We start from the raw sequence: 24,659 nt of genomic DNA on the forward strand, positions 1-24,659 counted from the left end.
AATTTCTAGTATTGCAGCATCTTAAAACTTTATTCAGCCATTTAGAATTAAAGTCTAGGCACTCCCCCCCCCACAAAAAAAAGGAGTAGGCAAAGTTTTCATGGGAGTTAACACAGAAAATATAAGTCCATGGTGTTACAAGAACTCTCCTTCTGTACCATATTCCAAATTAATTGGTTTTCTTCCTATCAGCTTTCTTCACTGTCGAGGTGTAACGGGGTAAACTTAGCAAAGTAACCACCCTCCAGCAAACTCTGGCTGAAAACAATGGAACACTAGGAAGCTATATGGATTTGGTGGGAGATAGCTGTAGATGATGTATAGTGTTTGGAAGACTCTAGATCAAGGGAAGTCATAGTACCGCTCTATTCTGCTTTGGTCAGGCCTCACCTGGAATACTGTGTCCAGTTCTGGGCACAATTAAAGAAGGATGTTGAGAAGCTGGAGCGTGTCCAGAGGAGGGCGACTAAAATGGTGAAGGGTTGACAAGAGACAAGAGACTTAGGGAACTGGATATGTTTAACCTGGAGAAGAGAAGGTTAAGAGGTCATATGATAGCCCTGTTCAAATATTTGAGGGAGTGTCATATCGAAGATGGAGCAAGCTTGTTTTCTGCTGCTCCAAAACTAGGACATGGAGCAGTGGATTCAAACTACAGGAAAAGAGTTTCCACCTCAACATTAGGAAGAACTTCCTGACAGTAAAAGCTGTTCAACAGTGGAATATGTTCTCTCAGAGAGTGGTGGAGTTGCCTTCTTTGGAGGTTTTTAAACAGAGACTGGATGACCATCTGTTGGGTGCTTTGATTCTGTGTTCCTGCCTGTTAGGAGGTTGGACTGGATGGCCTTGGGGTCTCTTCTAACTCTGTGATTCTATGAAGAGCCAAAAACCAATATAAGCACAGAAGGTGTGGTGAAGAGCAATGGGGCAGCCCTTCAAAAGGGCAGAATGCCAAGCCGGGGTGAGGGGTGGGGAGAGGTTAATGTGAGATAGGAAGAGAACCACAGAGAGCAAAAAGAGCCATTTTCATTGATGGTTGGGTAGCAAATAGTGTGGAGCAGTGGCCGACAGCCTTCACACAGGCATTGATCCCTTGGATTTATCCTGCTGTGGCAGGACCACTTCAATGTTGGCAATACAAAGCACCAAGCCATGGGCAGGACAAGTGAACAAAACTAGCTGCCTTTCGAGGGAAGAAACAGCAAGCAGTGGGCAGGAATGCTTAGATATTATCACCATCTAGCGGTTCCCTGACCTGCCCCCCTTTTCCATCCCATACCAAGCGTTCCCATCAACTTGGCTTTGACAGTTCAAAGTGCCTTTTTCTCTTCTTTTGCATCTCTTCCCTCATTAGCCAGCTTCCTAACCGATAAAAAAAAATTCTGCCTCGTGTCACCACTAGTGCCACTTAACCCACCATCTAGTATTACAAAGCATATACAAAATATATGGCTAGTAAGCATGGCAGGACCTCAGATCCTTACAAAGATGGAGATTTAGGGATGCATGTTCCATCTCCAGCAAGAGGGAAGAGGGAAGTCAGAGGAGTTGTTGAAAGAGTGTTGACAAAACTGTTAGATAATAGGTGTTATGTGAAACTGTCTACATGTGAATTCCTAAGGACAAATGATATTATCTGGGGTACTGTATTTCTACAATTGGTTTTGAAATGGACCCTGAGAAGGTCACAGCCATTTTGGATTGGGACCGTCCTACAGATGCAAAGGCAGCTGCAAATATTTTTGTGGTTTGACATTTTTTATAGACAGTCTATTCTTAACTTTGCACAAGTGGCATTGCCGCTGATTCACTTGCTTAAGACCAAAAGAAACAGCAAATAACAGAGTCCGGCCTAACCTAAGTCCAGCACCAAGTGAAGGCATTTGAGTTTAAGAGGTTGCTCAGTTCTTAGCCCATAAACACCTTGATCCCACACTGCCTTTTGTGGTTCAGGTGGATGCTAGGGAGGCTACCTTGGGAACAGTTTTGTTGTGAAAAGATGATTGAGGTTGTTAAGACTATGTGCTTACTTTTCCAAAAAGTTCTTTGGGCCTGAATTCAATTGGTCCGTGAGGGGAAAGGAACCTGCAGCCATTAAACAGGCATGTAGGGACATGGTGGCATCCATGTTTCGTGGAACCTTTGGACTACTTGGCTCACCTGGCATCCCTAGGTAATTCTCTATGTAGTGAATATAGCCCTTGGCCTCAGAGGGAAGGTCATCAAAACTGTAAGCCTTCTCCCAGTGTTGTGCTGTCATAGCACTGTGGTGGTTACGGGTTGGGGTTATTGGGGAAGCCCCAGACAAATAGGGAAAAGGAGAGTGTGCAGGCTTGGGGAGACTTTTACTGAGAAGGAAAGTAATACACTGCCCAGCCACAAACACAAATCAGACCATGCGACTGAACTTGAACTGGGGGCAAATGGCCTAAATCAAAATAGTATTCAATGATTCCTAAAGAAACTGAGATGTTACAAGACCTCATTGACAAGGACTTGGTGCAGTGGTTCATATGCTTTGCAATGTTGCCCATGTGAAAAGAAGGCTTGAACTTTGAGGATAGTCACAGACTCTTCAGGCTGAGCAGTAAATCGAACCCTGTTCTCCAGAGTCATAGCCCAATGCTCAAACCACTACACCATGCTGACTCTTAAGCAAAAGAAAAAGAAAAGAGGTCCTGAACACTGAATTTCTAACTGCAGCGTCTGCCCCTTTACTTCTTTTGCAAATGAAGTATGTGCAATTCCTCACAACTCAGATGAACAGGTGCCAAATTTCAGGGCTTGTCAATACTTGAGCCAAGCATTGAGAAACGTTTAATGAACAGCAACAAGCTTTCGTCACATCTCTAGCCATACTTGTTGGGTGACTCTGCCCTGCTCCCCTCTGGCTTTTTTAATGAACCAAGAAAGTCAAGGATCTAGTGGACATGGGGTGCTCACCTCTCCATGGATCCTGTCTACATCCTTAGGCTGTTCTCTCTCTCTACTAGTTCTCTCAGATCAGATGTAACTGTAAAAAAAAAATGGTGCAAAAGCAGAAACATGTTGGAAGGACAAAATAGCAATTAATTTTCTAAATTGGCATAATTATAATGCAAATTTGAGTAACTTGCATAATTATACTAGTTGCATAATAAGCAAATTTGTGGAAGTGGGATATGGCAACCTGTTTGCAGTGCAACCTTATACATGCCTCCTCAGATGTAGGGACTTTTGAATTCAGTAGGGCTTATTTCCTGGAGTACATATTCCCTAGTTTTAGCTTTTCCTCCACCAATCTGCAATATGGAGTTAATGCTGCCTTAACTTACAGGGAGATTGTTACAGAGAAAAAGTGAAATTAGCATTTGCTTCAAAACGTTTGACACAGACTATACTACACATGCTACACTTGATCTTAGCCAAAAGGCTGAGAAGCGATATAAGAATATAAGAGAGAAGATGGCAGTGACTCAAGCTTGGCATCTTTCCTCTTCACCTGTATTTGAGACACAGAACAGAACAGTAATTAATATTAATTAATAATTGGAAAGAAAGAAACAAGTGCCCTTGCTTCTCTCCCTCTTATATTTCCCTGAGGCCTTTGACTACATTTTGCTTTGGCTACATTCAGAGGTGGGCACTCGTTTCCAGATATTTCCACCCTTTCGTCTAACATGTGCACATCTGGAAAACATCTAATTTTCCAGAACACAGCTTGGCGGCTTGTGTGAATCCTGCCTGGGCCAAATGCCAGTAAAAACTGTATTCCTGTCCTGTGCTGACATACAGTGCTCCAAAAAAGAGTTTGTCCTATTTCCGTAACTCATTAAGATTTGGTGGGAAATGAAAACAAACAGCAACAAAAGGAATTATCCCATAATTACAGTTCAGAGTTTTATTCTCTTATTCCATAGATTTGTATCCATATAGTCAGTTATGAGATGCCACCTGTGGATGATGTAAATGATTATTGCTAGTTCCAAATTGCTGAATGCACAATTTAAAAGTCTAGCCTAGGCTCAAGAGAAAAAGAATCTAGTGGGTGCTGGGATGAGCCCACCCTATTCTTCTAAATCTCACCCATTCCAAAACAAATACATAAACTGTCTTATTCCAATTTAGATGACTGGTTTATCTAGTTGATATCTTCTACGCCACTCTTCCTCAACATAGTGCTTTCTAGATATGTGATGGACTACACATCTAAATGCATTGACCTAGCACTGTTATCTTGAGGATTATGAGAATTACAGCCCAACATATTTGCAAGGTGCCAGTTAGTAAAACCCAGCCAACTTTAATGGACAGAGGTTCTCTACATTTTCAGCCACTGGGTGGTGGTGGCCTTGCCAGGAACTGAACCTGGAATCTTCTCCATTCCAACCATGTATTGTCCCACAGAATTACACTCTTCATCTTTATAAGAACATATGGAGCTTCTTTATACCAAGTCAGACCACTGGTGCACGAGTTCAGCATGATTTATATCAACTGGCCAAGCTCCAAGCCTTCAAACAGTGGTCTTTCTCGGTCGTATCTTAAGATGCCAGGGATTGGACCTGGGACGTTCTGCAGGCAAAGCAGTTTTTCTGATAGGCTTCACTTACGCCTTGATGAGAGAGGCAGTGAAGGAAACCATCTGTCTTCCACAGAAAGTATTGTTACAAGTACTATGCTGACCACTGAATGAGTAACAGTGAAACCAATTCATAAAAAGACATTCTTTTCAGTATATGTGGCTTGAGGCAGTTGCCTACCTCTGCTCAATCATCCATACACAGACTTGTGAGTACTCCCTAGTAACCCCAGAGATTATAGGGTGGATATATACTCATTCTCCAGCACTGAAAGTATGAGTTGCTGAATCAGACTCAGAACTAGTATCTGCTTTGTGAAAATCTCTAGGCCAACTGAGCGTATCCAACAGTTATCAATATCATAACTCATAATTCTTCAGCAAAACAGATATCATCTTTGTGGCAGATGTCAACACTCATATTCATCTTCCAGCCTTGTGAAATGGGTCTTTTTGAGCTTCCAGCCAGATCCTGGACATGACAGAGAAGACCACAAAAAGGACTTTTGGAGGACCTTTCACAACTTCAGAAAGAGGTGTTGGCTACCCCACTGATACCTGGCTCACCATCCAGGATGTTATGCAGTGATCCATGGTAAACACGTTTCTTCTTGTGGTAGCAAAAATACCAAACTAAGATAGATATGACCACGACAATGAGGGTACAAGCCAATCCCACTGCGATATAGGCATATGATATCTGATGGGAAGGGGTCCAGACAAGACGACAGGGCCCACGCTCCTGAAAGCCATCGTCTGTAGGGCTGGAACCAGCCTGGTTGTAGGCAACAACACAGAACAGATATTCCTGGCCAGGCAACAAACCTGAAACAGCTGCCAAGCGGAAAGTGCTGTTAAGGGCAGGCCCAGAGATGAAGGGCCCATTGACTGGCCGGTACCACAAGCGGTATTCTTGCACTGTGGAAGAGGGTGCACACCAGTGCACACTGGCCCCAGCTTCGCTCACATGGATTGTCTGCAAACGGGGTGGCTCAGGTGCTACAGTAGGGTCTGTGATTCCAGGGCACATGCATTGGCTGACTTTGCTCAGTTCCACGCAGGGAACTTGAAGATGATGGCAATGGTTGTAGTTGCAGCGGGGAGGCAGCAGCTGTGGGCGATCAGGCCTCTGAGGCTCTATGGTGAGAATGCTGTCATAATCATAATAGTCGTCATCTGAATGGTCCTGAGGCATCTTTATATGAGCAGGTGGAGATGTCTGTTCTTTATTCATGACTGGGATGTTGCTCCCTGAGGCAGGCAGGAAGATGTGATTCTCTTTCAGGGGAGTGGGCAAGGGATGCCCCAGGCTGGTTGGTGAACCCTGGGGGCAAAGTGTCAAGGTCCAGGACACAACCAGAAAAAATGCCGGGATGGACATGACTCCTATTAACAGAGGGATGAAGTAAAGACATTTCATTAATAAAAAGAAAACCAAGTATCAGTACAAATGCCACTTTACATCAAAAGCGGGAACCCTGAGCCCCTCCAATTCCACCAGTCCAGGTCAATGGTCAATGATCAGGCATGATGGAAATGGTGATCCAGCAACATCTGATAACATCAGGTTCCCCAGTCCTCCAACACAGAAAATGCCCCAAAGAGCATGGAGTTGGAAATAGATACCAGTAATTGGAAAAACTAATGAACAAAGGGAAGGATAGATAGGTATAAGGAAGGATGTGGGCAAATACCATTAAAGTATGCCTAAAGGCTTGTTTATATTCATGGATGGTGGCCAAAACTGTCATACTGTACATATTTTTTCTGTGATTGAAAGCTCAAGTACAACAAAACCACTTTATGTTTGCTCCAGGACACTGATGAGAATATTGTCATGGGCTTACAAGTTGGTTGTTCAGAACTGCAGCCACTTATTTGGGTACTGCAGGAGAAGCGTGAAGGCAGATTGCTGCTCTTTTAGGGAAAGAACCATAGTTAAGTGGCACATGCTTCGTGTAGCCACCAGATTGAATCCCTATCTATTTCCACTTAAAAAAGAAACAGGTAGCAGATAGGAATGTTTGAGACCCTGCTTGAGACCCTGGCCAACTGCTGCTAGTCAGCAGATGATACTAAGACAGAAAAGGCATAACTTTTGTGTATTTCTCCGGCTTATCTCTCCTTTAGCCATTTTCCTTCCAATGGAAATATAGTGACATACCAAAATGAGAGACAGACATTAGCACAGGAAAAATGACATGCAGATGCAAACTAGGCAAGTGTCATCTTACTTTGTCTGTTGTGGGCCTTCAAGTCTTGCGGTGACCCTATCACAGGGTTTTCTTGGCAAGATTTGTTTAGATTTCCTTTTCTCTGAGTCTGAGAGTGTGTGACTTGCTTAAGGTCACCCAATGGGTTTCCATGGCTAAGTGGGGATTCGAACCCTGGTGTCTAGAGGCATAGTCCAGTGCTCAAACCACCACATCACACTCACTCTTTCTGTGTATGGGAATCTGACAGTGATATCAGAGCAGGATTTTGGGGCATAGCAGGAGGGGGAGCCCAAAACGAAGCAGGTTTTACTTACCACAGTTAGTAGGGGAAATACACATCACTTTTTACTAAATATTATTAAGCCCAAAGCCTTAAAATATCTGACAGCGCTTTGTGTCTATGGATGTGTCTTCAAGTTACCTATTGAACTATGGCAATCCCATCAATTCCACAGGGTTTTCTTAGGCAAGGAATTATCAGATTGTTTCGCTAGTGGGGAAAACTTTTGGAATTCATTAGCCATCAGTTCTGGCATGCATATGGCTCCATTTTGACACCACAATGACCTTAACATATATTTAAAAGTTAAATAAGTTTTGAGGCCAGAGGTGAGGGTTTGTTTTTTTTAAAGGTTCAAGTGTAGCATAGTGGTTTGAATGTTGGGACAATGACTCTGGAGATAAGGGTTGGATTCCCAGCTCAGCCATGAAACTCACTGGGTTAGTGTGGGCAAGTCATACTCTTTCAGTTCCAGGGGAAGGCACTGACAAACCTTCTCTGAACAAATCTTGCCAAGAAAACCCTGTGATAAATTCACTTTAGGGTCACCATAAGTCGGAAAAGACTTGAAGACCCAACAACAACAAAATCAACAAAAGAGCAAGTAAAGAATTACTGTCTCAGGGCTGTAGCAGGTGGACAACTGAACAAAAGCTGAATAAGCTGACTATTAAAGCTTATATCAGTACCAGCAATGTGATAGGACCCTTCATCACACCTGAAGGCAGTGGGGCTAAGTTGGAGGTCAGCAATCCATTTCTGTCTCCAAGAGGAGAAAGATTAGGGGTGTCTCAGGAGGAACAACCTGAGAAGCTGTCTCTCAATATTTGCTGCCCAAGCCAGTTCATTCCCTTTGCAGAGAGTCAGTATTGTCTTCACTCACCTGGAGTGTAGATGGGAAAGTCAGCACTTGGTTGTCAGGCAATAGCAATGTCAGTGAAGAATCTCCTGGACCAAAAATGTGGCAGTTGAGAAGAAGACAATAAACCAAGAAGGAAGGCAGCAGACCTCTTGCCTGAAGAAAGATGGTTTTGTCATCTGGGTTAACTGGGTCCAGGAACCAAAACCAGTGAGATGTAGCGGAGAAACAGGAGTTGCCTGAATCAAGGTGGGCCTGTGCCTATCTGGTTGTTGTTGTTGCCTCTGAGCTGGGAGTCTGTTTGGCTTTCCAAGGGAGGTGGTCTTGTGATCCATGGAAATGGTGAGAAACGTTCTTCTTACACTTGCCTGGCGGGGAACTGACACACAGTTAGCTCTTGTGTTTCTGCCGAGGAACGTTTATATCCTTCCTACTCATAGCATGACCTCATCCTCCCCCTCTACAAACTCTACCTCCCCCCTTTCCATTTACAACTAGACCCAGCCGGTACGAAGAGCAAAGCCAGGGATGTGGAAACGACTGCGGCTGCCCTGGGCAGACCCTCCCAGTTCAGGTGTCTGCAAAAAAATAAGCCTGAAGATTGCTCACATCCTGCTCAGCCATATATCCATTTCAAGAAACAAGCTTTGCCCATGAGAGAGAGGATCTGGGGAGCGGAAAAATCCAGAAAGAGGGTGCGGACCTGTTCCAAATCCAAGAGTAAAGGATTATCCCTAGACAGATGACAAAACAGATGATATTCATCGCAAACAGACAGGCAGACAACATTTTCCTGGTAGCAACCCAATGTCTATGAACTGGCTATACTCATCCAGGTCTTAGATATGCATTACAGAATCACTCAGGAATGGGTAGCCTTCCATCCAAAGTGGGTCTAAGGTGCTGCACCCACACCGCAGAAATAATCCAGTTGGATATCACTTTAACTGCCCTGGCTCAAAGCTAGGGAATTCTGGGAATTGTAGCTGGTGCCACAACAAACTACCTTTTCCAGAATTCCACAGCATTGAGCCAGGGGAGTTAAAGTGGTGTCGAACCAGATTATTTCTACAGTGTGAATGGGCTCCAAGAAGAACGTAAATTGTACAATTCTTTCTTAATTACAAAGGGAGGTCACCTCATGATCCTTTACCCTACCACTCTGATATTGTTATCCCCATTTTACAGATAAAGAACTTGAGGTCAACAACTGAGACAATAAAGGCAGCCAAGAGCCAGAAAGTAGATAAGATGGCTACCTTCAGATGTTAGAAAAGAACTTTCTTTCTTTCTTTTTGGACTACAGCTCAGGGTGTAATGTTTTGAGTGTTGGACCATGACTCTGGAGGCCAGGGTTTGACCCTCAGCTTGGCCATGAAACCCACTGGGTAACTATGGGCAAGTCACACTCTCATATCCTCAGGGGAAGGCAGTGGCAAACCTCCTCTGAACAAATCTTGCCAAGAAACCCCCATGATAACAACTTGAAGGCACACAACAACAGCTGTCATATTCCTCAAGCCAGCTTGGACAGTAAAGTGTAGCCAAAAAACAACTTCACAAAGGGCCCGTACAGAAATAAAGCTGCTTTGAGTCACTTTGGAGGTATGCTGTTTAAATTAAACACCCATCTGAAGAGGCCAGAAGCCATGCCAAAGCTGTGCTCTAGTCCTTAGGACTGGAGCATGGCTTCTAGCCTCTTAGGATGCATGCATCATTTAAACAGCATGCCTCCAAAGTGTCCCAAAGCAGCTTTATTTTGGCCTATCTGTACGGGCCCAGAGCTATACCCTCCCCACTATTGCCCAGGGCTGGCTCTACCTTTAGAGAAAAGACAAGGCAACCAAGTGAGATGGCATATGCAGGGTGCTTCAGAGACAGTAGCCCTCTATCCTTTGCCCTTTGCACAGGGTGAAAGTAGACTCCTGTCTCATGTGCAGAGGAGGACCCTTTACTGTTTCCATATGGCAATAAAATTCAGTCCACGTTTCTCCTTAGGGCAGCCATCAGTCAGAAATGAAGGCATGCAACAACAAGAAAGAGAATGATTACCAGAAATGTATGATTACATTAAAACAGATAAATTAACATGATTGATCAAAAATTGATCAATTGAGAAATGCCAGCAAGAATGGTCAGACTTGATTGACTAATCAAAACATACATCAAGAGGAAAAGGTCAAGGTAAAAAAAAAATCACTGTAGAAATGGATAAAAGACAGAAAAGAATAGCAAAAGAACAATAAAACAGAATTTCAACAGAATACAAGTACAAATGAAAGGAAATAAAGTAGTTCTCACAATTACAAGAGAGCCAGAGTGGTGTTGTGGTTTGAGTGTTGGACTAGGACACTGGGAGATCAAGGTTTGAATTCCATCTCAACTATGAAACCCACCACGTGACCTTGGGTGAGTCACACTATCTCAGCCTAAGGGAAAATCAATGGCAAACCCCCTCTGAAGAAACTTGCCAAAAAAACCTCATTATAGGTTCACCTTAGGATTGCCATAAGTTGGAAATGAGGTGAAGGCACACAACAACAACAACAAACTATTATATCGAACAAGCAGAGGTTAGGAAGTCATTTTATTTCAATAAATGCATCTTTTTATGTATGTTCAAGTAGGCTTTTGTTATCTGCTGGGGTTTGGCTCCAGGACCGCTCCCATGGATACCAAAATCTGCAGATGGTCAAGTCCCATTAAATACAGTTGCATAGTAAAATGGCATCCCTTATATAAAATGGCAAAAATCCAGGGGTGGGTGTGTGTGTACACACACACAGACACACATATATGGAACATTGTCAAGCTGTAGATGGTGGAATCTGTGGATAAAATAATCTGTGGATAGGGAGAGCTAATTGTATGTACACAGATAGTTAGGAATGTTAGCAGAAAGTGATTGTGGTTTCATTTTATTAACTTTTAAAGCTGTTGTGCAATGTCTTTTGTGTGTTTTAGGTTTATGTTGTTTAGCACGTGACAGCCAGCTTGACGTAGTGATTTGAGCATTGGACTAAAACTCTGGAGACCAGGGTTCGATTCCTAGCTCGGCAATGAAACCCACTGGGAGAGCTTGGGCAAGTCACACGCTCTCAGCCTCAGGGGAAGGCAATGGCAAACCTCCTCTGAACAAATCTTGCCAAGAAAACCCCAAGATACATTTGCCTTAAGTCGGCAACGACTTGAAGGCACACGACAACAATTTTAGTATGTGTTCTAATGAGGTAAGTAAACATCAGCCACATGCCCACTTTGTTTCTGCCAATGGAATGGGCAGGGCACCCCCTTGCCCCATCCTCAATCTACTTATCAGCTACAGTTATATGGTTAGTGAATAAACAGGGCTACCAGACAAGCCATTTGAACTGACAATTTTAGCAATGAAAAGTATGTCTTCAGCTGCTTTGAGATCCTTCTAAAGATTATCTCCTTGTTACTTAACACAAGCCATAGCTTTTTGACAAAATTAAATAAAAATGCCATGACCCATATTATAAATTACTTTATTCCCAGCTGATCCAGCTCCTCACCAAGAGTCTTGTCCCTCATTTTAAAAATTCAGCGCTTGAGAAAGAATGTACCATTTTTCTTAAAGGAAAGCATAATTAAAACAAGCTTTCTTAATCGACATTGCCAAAATATGAGGGTTGGGCTTGGGAGGATTGACTCAAACCGGCAGGAACATTAAGTAATTTCTGAAGGAAGGAAGTGGGGCATACAGTTCAACTAGAATATTTGTATTCTACAAATCTGATTACTGAAATTTGTGCCCAGTCATGATCACTGGTTTCTGACTCAGCAGCCTTGTGCATTCCTGTATAAAAGCCGATTTTGGGGGGAAGAATGGCTTTGGATGAGTATGAATCTGAAACATCTAGTCAGTCACAGATTTTAGGCTTAAGTTTTGCTTACATACCAGAGGGAAATTCCAATGAACGCCATGTCATTACGAATGAAGAAACGTTCTCTTTGCTTTTTGGAAACAGCTTGCTCAAAGCCCTTCTCAGAACTTCATTTAAGTGTTCGGTTGGCAAGGAGTGGTTTAGCTCTGTTCAAGAAAGAGGTCTCCATGGAAAATGGATATTTGGTAGAATCATTTTTGGCAGTCAAGCAGAACAGGCGGTGCTTATTATGCCTAGCCAGCACCTTTGTAGGTCTTTTAGAAAACAGATGGCTTAAATGCAAAAAGGGAACCTGATAAGATAAATGGAATGAAGAAGTTGGGGGCATACATCTATAGTTCACAGTATCTCCAATCAGAAGGTTCTGAGACCTAGGCTGCATCCGTACTGCAGAAATAATCCAGTTTGACACTGCTTTAAGTGACACAACAAACTATAAAGGTTTTCCAGAATTTCATAGCATTGATATAGCATAAGAACTAATTCAGGCAATTAGACCTGTGAAAGTGAATGCCTTCTTCATTTAGAAACTGGCTGGGGAAGTCTGGAGAAAAAGAAATTTGCAGCGTGAGCTTCCCTAGACTTCAGTCTACTTCCTCAGATGCCTCCTAAATGTATCTGAGGAAGTAGACTATGTCTATGAAAGCTCATGCTGCCAATGTCTTTCTTACAGTGAGTCCTAAAGGTGCTACAAGATTTCTCTACGTACTGATTCTACAGACTAACATGGCTATACCTTTGAATTCTACCACTTGGTTAGCTGTGTTTCTTGCCATATTTACATTGCAATTAATATTTGGCATTTAGTTAGTCTCAAAGGTGCTACAAGATCTCTCCACATACCTAGCCAAGTGGTAGAGGTAAAGACATCAGTACTGTAGATTGATCAGGACTAACCTCTCTATATAGTATCTAGACCGATCTGTTAGCACCTTTGAGACTAACTGAAAGAAAGAATTTGGCAGCATGAGCTTTCGTAGACTTCAGTCTACTTCTTCAGGTGCATGATTAATTTCATAGACAAGTCTACAAAAGCTCATGCTGCCAACTTTTTTCTTTCAGTGAGTCTCAAAGGTGCTACAAGATCTCTCAACATACTGACTCCACAGACTAACATGGCTATATCTTTGAACTATCTAAATAGCACACTAGATGATTAGTCCTCGATAATAATCTTTGTTTTGATTGAAGAAGATTGTTGATACATCTGAGGTCCCCTTGACACCTTGGAGCAGCTGATTAAACTATTCAGGCTCAATAAAAATAGGCAAAGATAAAGCCAAAATCAGATTGCTTTCAGCAGCCTGCACTACATGAAACCATATTGTTCCTGATTTATAGACAAATAACTGCCCCAACAAACTGCCAAATATATTGATATACTGGTATTGATAAGGTACAGTAATATCCAAAAGTCCACAAAACAGAGTTACCATAGTCGGACAATCAAAAATGCATAAAACACATAATGCATCAACCCCTTTTTCTCACCGTGTGACACATCTTCCTTTTTTGTTGTTTTTGGGATTTTGGATTTTATTTTACTTTGTTGTATGGCAAAGATGGCTACCCATGGATATATTTTTCAGGTATTGCTAAGGTTATTCTAAAATAAAGAAACATATCTAGAAATGGATGCCCATCAACAGGTTTATTGTAATGGATGCTGTTAAGATATTAACAGTGTTCAAGGAGATGAACGCTTGAATGCCAGTGTACACACAGAAACCTGTTAAGAGATGTATAGTTCTTCAAACAGATAAGAATGTATATCTGAATGGACAGTTGGCTAAATTGTATTGTTAAATGGTTATTAATATGATACGAGGGACAGACCTCTGTACATGTGAAAGCCTTTATGAAATATCTCTATAAGAGATTAAAAGACTAAGTCTTAAGAAAATCCTTATGAAAGTGAACATCTGGAAAGCCACATGATGCAACATAACGTGTGATACCTTATATGCAATGGAATGGAATGAAGCTGAAGTGCCCAGACATTGACACATCTGTTTCTCCCTATGGGGAATGTAAATGTTTGTATATCTATATATCTACATATAATAAATAGCCTAAAACAGTACCAAAGAGTCTGCTCATTTGCCATGCAAAGATCCTGAGATTCCAATATTTAAGAATGCTGAAATTGGAAGGCTGATGTTAACTCCATCTTGAGTTGCACACCAGCAGCTGATAGAGGTGACCCCAGACAGAATCCAGATTAGTTTACAAGTGGCACGGACCCTCAATCCCTGAGTGTTGAGACAGCAGTGGGAAACCATGCCTGTTTTACTACCTCACTTTCTCCTTGCACCCTACTGCTGCTACCTTTTGGCTGGGTCTGCCCTTTGGAAATAATCCAGTTTGACACCGTGGGGACCCAGTGCTCTAGAATTTTTGGAAGTGTAGTTTGTAGTGGTACCAGAGCTCTGTGACAGAGAAGGCGGAATGTCTCACAAAACTACCATTCCCAGAATTCCATGGCACTGAGCCATGACAGTTAAAACAGTGTCAAACTGGATTATTTCTGCAGAGTGGATCTGGCCTCCATCTCCTTCCTCCCCCTCCCTCCCTCACAGCACTTTCCCTTCCATTTTATTCTCTCACCTTGTGTCTCCATAATGCACTCATCCTTGTTTCTTGACTGTTTCTCACTGCTCTCTCATCTCTCCTATTCTCTCCCTGCTTTGCTTCTTGCAGTTTGCTGCTTGCACCGCTTGCTGTTCTTTTCCTCATGCTTGAAATTTCCAACTCAACATGTTTCTTGTGTCACTGCCAGTATTAAAATAAAATAATAATAAATAAATTGCAAGTTTAGTTCACTTCTCTACAAGATACGGCTGAGGAATGCCATCTTGTTTTTTGCTTCAGACAGCAAAATGATTTGGCCCAGCCTCAAGCTTTCTTCAGTGTCAAGGCAAGTGCTGTTTCATACAACACATTTCATATATGTTCTGAAATACAGTTTGAGGGGCAGAAACACAGTTCCATAGCTGCTTGAGGGAAGCCGATAAGGAATGAAACCAGCCACAATCACAAAAAGAAAAGTGGTTTTAAAATAAATGGAGAATGCCCAAGAATGTCTTGCTGCCTGAGACGAAACCAATGCCAAATAACACAAAGGCAGCAAATGATTTGGCACGTGAGGCAGAAAGTTCTCTAACAACTTCTCAAGGATACTAAAAATACAAGAATGACAAAGTAAATAACTAAGAAATTTCTGTCTTTTAACAACACACCAACAGGGTGGCTAGCCCTGGGAATGTTACCCCAACACAATAATGTATTTGTCATATTGTAAAGCTTCCATAAGATAATAAAATACATAACACCCAGCAAGACCTGTTTGCGACCAAACTTTGCTTGTGGGCTTCATCGAAGCAGAGAGCAGCTACTTGTGGGAAAGAAGATGCTAGATGTTATGTACTTACTAGGCACAAAGAGGTGGAACATGCAACATAGCTTTAAAATTAAGTTGTACTGTAAGAGCTAAAAAGTAGTGTTTCCCTCCCTCCATGCAGAGTTTTCAAATCAGTAGAGAATGCATAAACACTGGAGAGTTCTGGAGTTTAAGCTGAGCAAAACAAAAAATTACTCACACCTCATCATTGAACGCTGGAATGCCAGCAAAACATTATAGGAATATGACAAAAACATGTGACTTATGCTCATCGCCAGTTGCTGCAAAACAAAACACTGTGGTGTGTGTGTGTCTTTCAGCAGAAGAGGGATAAACTCTTATAGTGGGTACAGAGAGAGCAACAGAGACTCACAAATCACACCAAGCTGGACCAACAAAAGGGCTATTCTGAGCTGTTACAACATGCATAAGCCCTCAAGGGTCAGGAAGGTCACTGTCCTTGGCTAGACTGAAAAACAAGCAAGCTTGGGTGGGATTGTTTTTTATATGAGGATTCTCAGAAAAATTCTATTAATTGTAAAAGCAGCAACCGCCAGCCCAAAATCAGAGCATGTTACTGTTCTTCCAAGTCTGGGTAGCGGGGGAATTAGTACTCTTCCACAAATTAGACAAATAGAATAGAGTTGTTCTCATTTTGCATAATTTATTCTGATTTACTAGTCAAGGAGGAGGAAAAAGATTCTTCCTAGGGCAGGACCCTGAAGATCTCAGCAGGCTCTTTGTCAAGATATTTTCAAGCATGTTCTATTAGCCACGAGGGCTAAAAATATGTCTTATGTTTAAAACGTTATAGCAGTGCAGGCAAAGTGCATTGTCCCTTTTGGACTGAAGCTCCCAACATTCTTCACCATTGGCCATACTAGTTAGGGCTAATGAGAACTGCAGTCCGAACACATCTTCAAAATCTTAGAAACTTGCATGAAGTTAAACTGCCCTATCCCCCATTCTGCTCTCTCATTCCCTGCTCTCCTTACTCACCAGAGAAATCCAAGTTTAACACAAAAGTACTACTTTTAAACAGGCAAACTGTACTGTGATAACCTAATCCTTGTTAGACAAGACTCTTACCTGTTACTCAAAATTACTTAATCTACTGTCAGGAGTCATATGCATGCTGCAGTTCCATACTTCTTCAGCAAAAAGCAGAACGCAGAATTCAGATTTCATTTATGTATAAAATATAGCCCATATAATTCCAAAAAAGCATTTTGTAACGCTTCTGTGTAGCAACTGGTGAGATCTCATGAGCCAGAGAAGCAATAAGATAAAACGTACATTGGTTATGGATTGGGCCTTCAATGCTGGGCTTCACCTCTCAGAACTGACGTGCAAAAGTAGATTGTATGCTCAAGTTTTACATGCAAAAGACCCCAAGCCAATCATTGACATCTCATCAAATGTGACAGGTAGCAGGTGATAAGAAACATGCTAAGACTCTGGAAAGCTGCTAGTAGTCAGCAGGTAACAGACAGCTGAATCAGCCATGATTTGACTCTGTATAAGACGGCCTCCTATATAATTATTTTATCACGCAGCTTATACGTAGTCCTCCACAAAGTACTACTGTACTCTGTCAACACATGGCAGGACAAACATGATCCTGAGTCCATAAAGACTACAATTACTGTAAGCAAAAGGGATTAAAATGTTATCCAGCAAAAGCTGATGGTGCCTAAATTCTCCTTCCTATGTTACATTTCCATATGCCAAGATTTCAGAAGTAAGTTCTAATAAATAAACCCATATTACAGAAGCATAATGCAAACAAAATTAACCCACGTCAGACACATTTGGCATCCATATATCAATGTGGAGGACTGTGCATTCAGTAACTTAAAGACATTTTTTCAAATACTACTGTGGAGGATAAAAGTGTGCTTTTAGTATATTATCCTTTATAAATTAGTATTTGTTAATTGAATGCTGCTAAAAACATTATATATCTATATCCTGTTTACTGGTGCCCATTATTAAGTCTATTAGTGTTCTGTGATTTTAACACATATTTTTACCTCAGAATTCCACCTTTGAAACAGGTTCCACCAAGTTGATAAGGCTACAAATGCTTCACAGTGCCATTGTTAACTCCATGCCTGCTGTCTGAGGACTAGCCTAGCTACATAGGGAGCAACCTGTCACTAGAATGTTGGCCACCATGAGGTAAGTTGGCCACCTCAACTACAGACACAATGGCAGAATAATACATTTGCAAATTTGAGGGACTACCTGCCACAATGAAATCACATATCTTCAAGATACCATAGTCATGGTTATAAACTATCTTAACTCTAGTTCCTACAGTCTCTATAACATACTGGAAAATAATTGCTAACAAGTATACTTTTATTTTTTGGTTAGCAGGTGGGGAACAGGAGTCTGAATGTGAACACAAGATGAGAGCAAATGCTTTCCCTGGGAGAGCAAGGCTTCTGGTTTGCATATACTATAAGGAGTGCCAAGACCAAGGAAAGGTCGGTTCAACAGCAATCTGAACCCATCAGGAACTTGAGCAGATATTTCTCTGACGGATCTCCAAGCCTGGTGTAAGAGATGTGGCTCCTGGAGGCAGAAGACTTGAGGGGTCTCCTTTCAAGGAAGGCATTGGGAAATTGGCTTCAGTGAGCAGTGAAGAATCATCCACAGACTCAAATTCGGTATCTGTATACAGACAATAAATAAATAGTTACAGTAATGTACTGGAATAAGAGAGGACAGTACGACCCTAATACTGCAAATGACACAACAAAAAGTGACACTGAAGGTCAGATTGTCTTTTCAGCACCTGCTTGTACACAGGAGGTCCCAGGATCTATCTGCAGACAAGGCTGGGAAAACTCTTGAGAGCTGCGGTCAGTTCTTCACCTGTGGGCCAGGTACTCTCAGGAGGCTGCAATGTTTTTACAGGTTGTCCATGAAGGCTGCTCAGCCCACCTTGTCCTCGCAACAGAGTGACCACTTGTCAGGAGCCAAGGCAAAGGTTGGCTGGGCCCAAATGCTGCCTGTCATGTGGCCGCTATGCTGCAGGGTGGAGGCAGGCCGATCAGCTGAGAGACAGCGGAGCTGACAGCCATCCATCCAGCCTTTGCCCTTCTCTTTTCCCTCTCCCTCTCTTCCTTTCCAGCCAGGAGCAATCCAGTTGTCTATCAGAAACATTTAATTCCCCCCTCCTTTTGGCCTTCTTCATCAGGAGGGAGTGAGGGAGGCATGGAAAAAAGAAAAAAAGACAGAAAGAGAGAGAGAGAGAGAAAGAAAGTGTGGACTAGTAGGAAAGCAAGCAAGCAAAGTCTTATGTCAACAAATACTAACCTATTCTAAGTTAACCAGGGCACTTACACACAACGCAGCTCTCTGCTACCAGCTGCCCATCCTGTATCCTCCTCACTCCTCCTCTTCTCCATCTCCCTTCTCGCCAATAGCCTCATACCACCCCCTTCCATGCTTTGGCACCACAATGTGTCTGCCTCATTCCAAGGCTGATTCCATCAGACCTCAAATCCTCCCACTCCACCTATTTTCTACTTCCCAGTTCATTTCAGATCCCATCAAAAGATTCTGAAGGATATGACAGAATCTGGAAGAGTAGCTATTGACTTTCACGTGCACAAGTCCCTTTTAGACAGTGCTTCGTGATCCCTTGCCCCTGGGGAGCAGAGTTCAATCCATTCCAGCCTCAGAGAATAGGTTGAACACACAGGCCCAGGTCGTCAGCCTTTCTCTTGGTTCCTGTCATGTGGCCATTCAGTTGCTCAGTCCATCTCCTCCCTGGAGTAAAGCAGCCACGTGACAGAAGCCAAAGCAAAGGCTGGTGCACTGGGCCTACACACTGCCATTCAATCCACTCCAGCAGCAAACTGACAGAAAGAAGAAGGAGAAACGTCTTCCCTCCCCCTCCAATGCCTCTGAGGGAAAGATTAATGGATGGTGTAATTGTTAATGGTTCCATGTTCAGATATTATTGTTGTTGTTGCTGTTGTTTTAAATCTTAAGTATTTCCAGGAAGGGATCCATGCCAACACAATATATTTAAAGGGGTTGCCTGGTAAGGAAAAGGTTAAGAACTACTGATATAGATAAACCTGAGTTAGAGGAAGTAAAGATCTAACTTAGCATATGGTAGTTACCATATTTCTGTCATCCAGTAGAGGGTTATTTGCTTAGGAAGGAGTGGGGAATGTATGGCAATCTGGATGTTGTTAGAATGCAACTTTCAATGGTTATAATGCCTAGAGGTGAGAGAAATTGTAGTCCAACAGCATCTGAAGTAGCATATGTTCTCCAGCCTGGAGTAAGACCCTTTCAGATTGTGACAACAGATGAGATCCAAACCACAAGCTTCCAGATTTGCAGTTCAATCTCTAAAGTGAAGAGCTAAGAAACTTGCCAGAACTTGAGTTTTCCCTCTTAAGGGAAACATACCATTTCCTGTCAATCTGCAGACAATGTATGTCATTGTTTTTGTTCCATAATACTAAAGGTTCTGGAATCGTTAAATAATGAACCTTCTTAAAATTGTTTTTCAATTCACATGTGGCACTGACCCATATAGCCAAATTCAAGAAAATAAACATTTATTGTGAAATGGGCTTTTGCCAGCAATAATTCCAAAGAAAAAAATACAATGTTCTGTACTCAAACACTTATCTAAAAATCAGTGAAAATGCCTTGAGTGAAAATACCACTTACCATCATTCACCTCCTTGTCCAGGCTGGAGTTTGTTCCTGAATAAGGTTCTGGAAGGTTGCTCTTTTGATCTGTTATCATAGCTACATGAAAGCAAAAAGTGATGAGAGAGAGAGAGTGAGTGAGAACGAATGGCTTATGGCCAGAAACTGTGCTATAAAACGGAATGACGAGGAAGGAGTGGCAAGGAATCACTGCCAAACATCTAGTACACAAATACATCTAGTTATTTGATTGCTTTGAGAGGATACACCCTAATATTTTTTTCTTTCTCTCGCTTCCAAAATAAGATCTAGAACAGAGAGGCTGTTCGTGGTTTATCAATTCCATTTAGGGAATTCTTGGAAAACTGTGTCTTTACTTGATTCTGCCCTTAACAAAGATGGTGGTCATTTTGACCAGGGCCAGAGAATTGAAAGGGCTAATAGGTACATAGCTGAAGGGCTGCAATTTTATAATGAATTGCTGGTGCAGTCTTAAAAAGATATAAAGGGAACCTTTCCAGCAGCCATGTTTAAATTTTTCACAAGGTGGTGCTTCTTTTTGCACTGTGCATGCTTAATAAAAATTAATTGAGACCAAATGGGGGTAGAAAAATATGAAAACCATAAATCTAGAGATTTCTTTAAAAGTGGGTAAAATCTGTCACGAATTTTCAAGTCGTGGTTTGTCACAGTGACTGAATTTCTCATGAGGAGGTTGCAAAAGCACTGTTTGTACGTAAACCAGAGATTGAACATGGCCTATGCCTGAAATTAGGACAAGTTCATGGAAATTCTAGCTATGGGAAGTGAAGTCTCCTTGTTTGAAATGGACACTCCATGTTCAGATGCAGCCTACCCCTGAATCAAACATGATGAAAATGAACATAATAATAATAATAATAATAATAATTTGTTTTATTTATATACCGCTATTCCAAAGATCATAGCGGTGAACAGCAAGTAAGCTAATTAGCAAGTAAGCTAATTTGCCCCCAACAGTCTGGGTACTCATTTTAGCGACCTCAGAAGGATGCAAGCCTGAGTCGAGCTTGGGCCCTTTTGCTGGTCTTGAACTCGCAACCTTGTGGTTTTGAGTGAATGGCTGCAGTACAGGCATTTAACCACTGCGCCACCAGGACTTCTGTACTCTGATTGTGGGGATACCTGCAAATCATTTGGTTAGAAAACAAGAGAAGTTTTTTTATGGAGTGTAACCTTGCTGGAGAACAGTCTAAAGAAGTAACATTTCCAAGCTCTGAAAGACACTGTCAGCATCCTTCAATCTGACCTAATTAAGTATAATGTTTCTAAGTGGCTGGGACATGAGAATTGCCCAAAGACAAAAATGAAAGGAAACCTGATTTCAATAGCTCTTCTCCTTCAGTAGCCCCCAAATCCTCTGTCTGTGGTGGGGTAATTGCCTCTTCTTCCCGAAAGTCTATGGGAGAGAAAAACTAGCTATTGAAAATCACATTTCCACTTTGAAAGGCGTCACAAGGCATGGGGAATGTCCAGCCTTCCAGATGTTGGACTGCAACTCCTGTCATCGCCACTGGCCAGCATTGATGAGGGCTGTAATCCAACATCATCTAGAGGCTGCATGTTCTCTATCCCTGCCATACCAGAAACCCCACTGCCATCATTGATCCCATGTCCACATTACCTTCTTTAGACAGCATAACCCGCCGGCAAACATCTTCAGTCGGTTGTAGGGATTCAGATTTTTCCCGGAGAGACAACTATGAAAAATTGGAAACAAGAGAAAACAATTTAGCAAATAAGTATATACTTATCTATTCCACTTGCAATATTCATTTCAGATATAACCTAGTCACTCTTTTGGGAAAACAGAATGGAGAGAAAGGAATAGATTTGTGGGGGGTGGGGGGGATCTGTGGCTCTCTGGCTCATTTGACACGCTGGCTGTGAAGAAGTACAGGATAAAGGTGTATGGTTCCTCACATTTTAATTTGAGGGCATTTCACTTTATTACATTATATATCCAACTTTATTAAAAAATGCTCGAGAAGAGATATTTTGCTCTTTCTTATCCATATTATCCTCCAAACAAAAAGTAGGTTGAGGGAGAGCATGTGACTGGCCCAAACTCACCTTATGAGATTCATGGCATCTTGTCCCTGTCCTAGTCATTAACAACCACACTGACAATTACAGATTTAATTTTATTTTTAATGGCACGTTGGTGGACACAGGAGCCAGAATCTCACCAGTTAGTCCAAAGTAGAGTAGAACCAGTGAATCAACTGTTGAATAGTGAGTTAAAACATAAATAAACCTCATTAATTCAGTGGCTCTAATCAGTACTAACAATAGGATTGATGAACCACAGGGAGGATGAGCCAAATGGATTAAATTACTGTTGCATGGGTAATCCAGGGGTGAGCAACTCTTTTTACAGAGTTGGATGATTTATCCAGGCCTGCATACTGGCAATGGACATGGTTAAAATCAGCAGTGGATGGGGTCAGAAAAGGTGAGCTAATTCTTTCTCCCACAGGATGGTTTGGAAAGGACAGGCTGTTCTTGCAAAAACCTGAATTTATCATTTGGAGAGAGTTTTGAAATCAAACTGAGGACTGTTTGGGGCCTTAGGTTGCCCGTCTGTCTTAAAATCAACGGAAGACTCTCCCCACACAATCCACCTGTGGGCTTTTTCAGCTCATCACAATATACTTTGGAAGTAGCGGAAATCATGAACATTAGAAAAGAGATAATTTTCACAGAGGGGTTGGTCCCTTCCAATTCTATGATTCTATGCAGACCATGATGGACTTCCAGACTCTGCTCCAGAATGTGCAGTAAAAAGGAAATCTTCTGCAGTGGCCCACTCTGATTCATGAGGAAGGCACCATAAGCAGTTTTAATGACCCACCCATGTCCCATCTCAAACCTGCACAGTAAGAGACTCTCTGGGCCACATGCTGCCCCAGATCCACTGCAGATAGCTGAAGAGGACGATGACACTCAGGAAAGTGAAATTGCTAGCAACCCCCAAAATGGCAGACGTCATGGGGAAGTTGTAGAGCAGATACCTATGGGAGAGAGACCAGGAAGGGTAAAGACCCTCTCTTTTGACATTTTGTTCCTTAGTGTGCTTTGCAATTATCCCTCTTAACAACTCTGATCACTTCTGTTGACAGCAGTATACCTCCTGGAATAAGAGATGAGAAAGACCTCTTGCCAGCTGAAGTTTTGGGAAGCTACTGCCAAGTGGACATAATGACTCAGACTGCTAAATGTTGAATGGACTACAAAATCTCATGCTGGCCATACTGTCAGGGATAATGGGCAAACATCTAGGATGGTTTTTAGTATGCTGCAGTGACAGAACCTTTATTGGGGAATGTATTGTTTGTTATTTCATTCTGTTGTAATGATGGTTTAATGTTTTTATCCTGTTTTTAATTTGTGTTTTTAACATCAAATTTAGTTTAACTGGACTTTAACTTTTGTATTAAGAATGTTTTAAACTGTAGTATGTTTTTAGAGGCTGTACACTGGCTTGAATCCCATGATAGGAGAAAAGCAGCATATATTTAATAAATAAATATTTAACTCATTCAAAGAGAACTGCACTTTGTGTTTGCAGTCCTGTTATGCTACTATTATGCCACTATTCATGTGTAAGTTCATGTAATAGAAGCATGGTTCCCCTACCCTGCTAGTTACAGAGGAGACAAGAGAATGTACTGTGGGTGGGTGGATAACCACATGTTTTCCATGTAAGAAGCATCAGGTTCAACTCCTGATATCTCCAGTTAAGATGATTACATGACTGCCAGTCAGTAAAAGTACAGTATTAGGGTAGCTGTAGCAATGCTCTGACTTATCAACACTACAGCTCCAAAGTGATATACTGCTTCTCAGCCTGGGATTCTGCACACCTTTCCTCCAAGCCTAATCTGAGAAAATATGTCCAACCCTGTAGCCCTCTCTCTAATAAGCTTATCTACAGGCGAGCCCAAACTCACCGCAGTCCAGTAAAATGGGCATGGATTCGCAGTTGGGCACCATAGATCTGAATCTTTGTGGTCTGTATTTCAATTACAGCCCCAACTGTTGGATTATACTACAGAGAAGGAAAGAAAAGTCAACAGTTCAGTGTTTTGGAAGCTGCAGAACAGATTAAATAAATAAATAAAAAAATAAATGCCTACCCAAATTGTAAGGATATCCCTCCTATAAACATTTCTGTGAGGCAAACACGTGCCAAATACCTAGTATGAGAAACTCAAAGAGCAGGGAAATGCAAACTCCAGTCTATTCAGAGTGGCAAAAGACTAAGGAACAGAATACCACTTCTTACCGAGTCCTCCTTGTAGTCAGAGAACAGCTCAACTTCCAGCATCTGCTTCTGCTCTGTGAAACCAGCTAAGAAAAGGCTGGCAAAAGCCAGGGTGTCAAGAATCTGAAGCAGGCTTGACCGATAGTGAAGCATTGCCTAAACAAGGGAAGCAGCAAATTTGGTCACTGGGTCACTACTGAGAAGGTGCCATTAAGGCTGTGCATCTAAGGATCTTATCCTTTAAATGTTACCGAAGCTTTGGAAACAATCCTATTTCACCCCTAAATACTACAACATGATGGGTAGCAGAAATACTGACGATACAAGATCAACCTCTTGAGATACAAAACAAATGGCAATTGAATACAAACCAATACATTTTCCTTCATCCACCAACCTGGTTGGGGTACAGTGCTTTAGCCAACATTTTCAAAAAGAAGAGA

At 41.9% G+C, this 24,659-nt stretch overlaps 2 protein-coding genes and 1 pseudogene across 6 annotated transcripts in view; all 3 read right to left on the reverse strand.

Moving 5' to 3' along the window:
* Positions 1–3,055: 3,055 nt before the first annotated feature.
* LRRN4CL (LRRN4 C-terminal like) lies at positions 3,056–14,514 on the reverse strand. Its single transcript, XM_089482846.1, has 3 exons — positions 14,432–14,514; positions 11,839–11,970; positions 3,056–5,947 (listed from the first exon to the last, which is right to left on the reverse strand). The coding sequence occupies exons 1-3, from the start codon at positions 14,442–14,444 to the stop codon at positions 5,088–5,090; spliced, it is 1,005 nt and encodes a 334-aa protein (XP_089338972.1). The 5' UTR covers positions 14,445–14,514; the 3' UTR covers positions 3,056–5,087.
* On the reverse strand, positions 3,257–3,424 carry LOC149301979 (U2 spliceosomal RNA; annotated as a pseudogene).
* The window catches only part of BSCL2 (BSCL2 lipid droplet biogenesis associated, seipin), a 32,832-nt gene continuing 22,634 nt past the window's right edge, over positions 14,462–24,659 (reverse strand). For 3 of the 5 annotated variants that reach the window (XM_089482842.1, XM_089482844.1, XM_089482845.1), the window contains 7 exons: positions 24,238–24,372; positions 23,903–24,000; positions 22,822–22,963; positions 21,574–21,649; positions 21,268–21,348; positions 19,929–20,009; positions 17,169–17,903 (listed from right to left, as the gene is read on the reverse strand). In XM_089482842.1, the coding sequence (XP_089338968.1) occupies positions 17,743–17,903; positions 19,929–20,009; positions 21,268–21,348; positions 21,574–21,649; positions 22,822–22,963; positions 23,903–24,000; positions 24,238–24,372 (774 nt within the window). In that variant the 3' untranslated portion in view covers positions 17,169–17,742. Of the gene's footprint in view, positions 14,597–16,313; positions 17,904–19,928; positions 20,010–21,267; positions 21,349–21,573; positions 21,650–22,821; positions 22,964–23,902; positions 24,001–24,237; positions 24,373–24,659 lie in introns of those variants that run through there. The other 2 variants (XR_016272104.1, XR_016272103.1) reach the window with 2 other exon arrangements.

This window comes from Sceloporus occidentalis, unplaced genomic scaffold (genome assembly GCF_023333645.1).
Source record: "Sceloporus occidentalis isolate IW3139 unplaced genomic scaffold, rSceOcc1.0.p SCAF_20, whole genome shotgun sequence".
Classification (NCBI taxonomy): Eukaryota; Metazoa; Chordata; class Lepidosauria; order Squamata; family Phrynosomatidae; genus Sceloporus; species Sceloporus occidentalis.

What these genes read in the sequence shown, in the direction of transcription:
- LRRN4CL (XM_089482846.1), bottom strand. An exon ending in TTCATTGGAATTTCCCTCTG is followed by an intron (nt 5,948 to 11,838) that starts GTATGTAAGCAA and finishes CTCTGTTAATAG; the next exon opens with GAGTCATGTCCATCCCGGCA.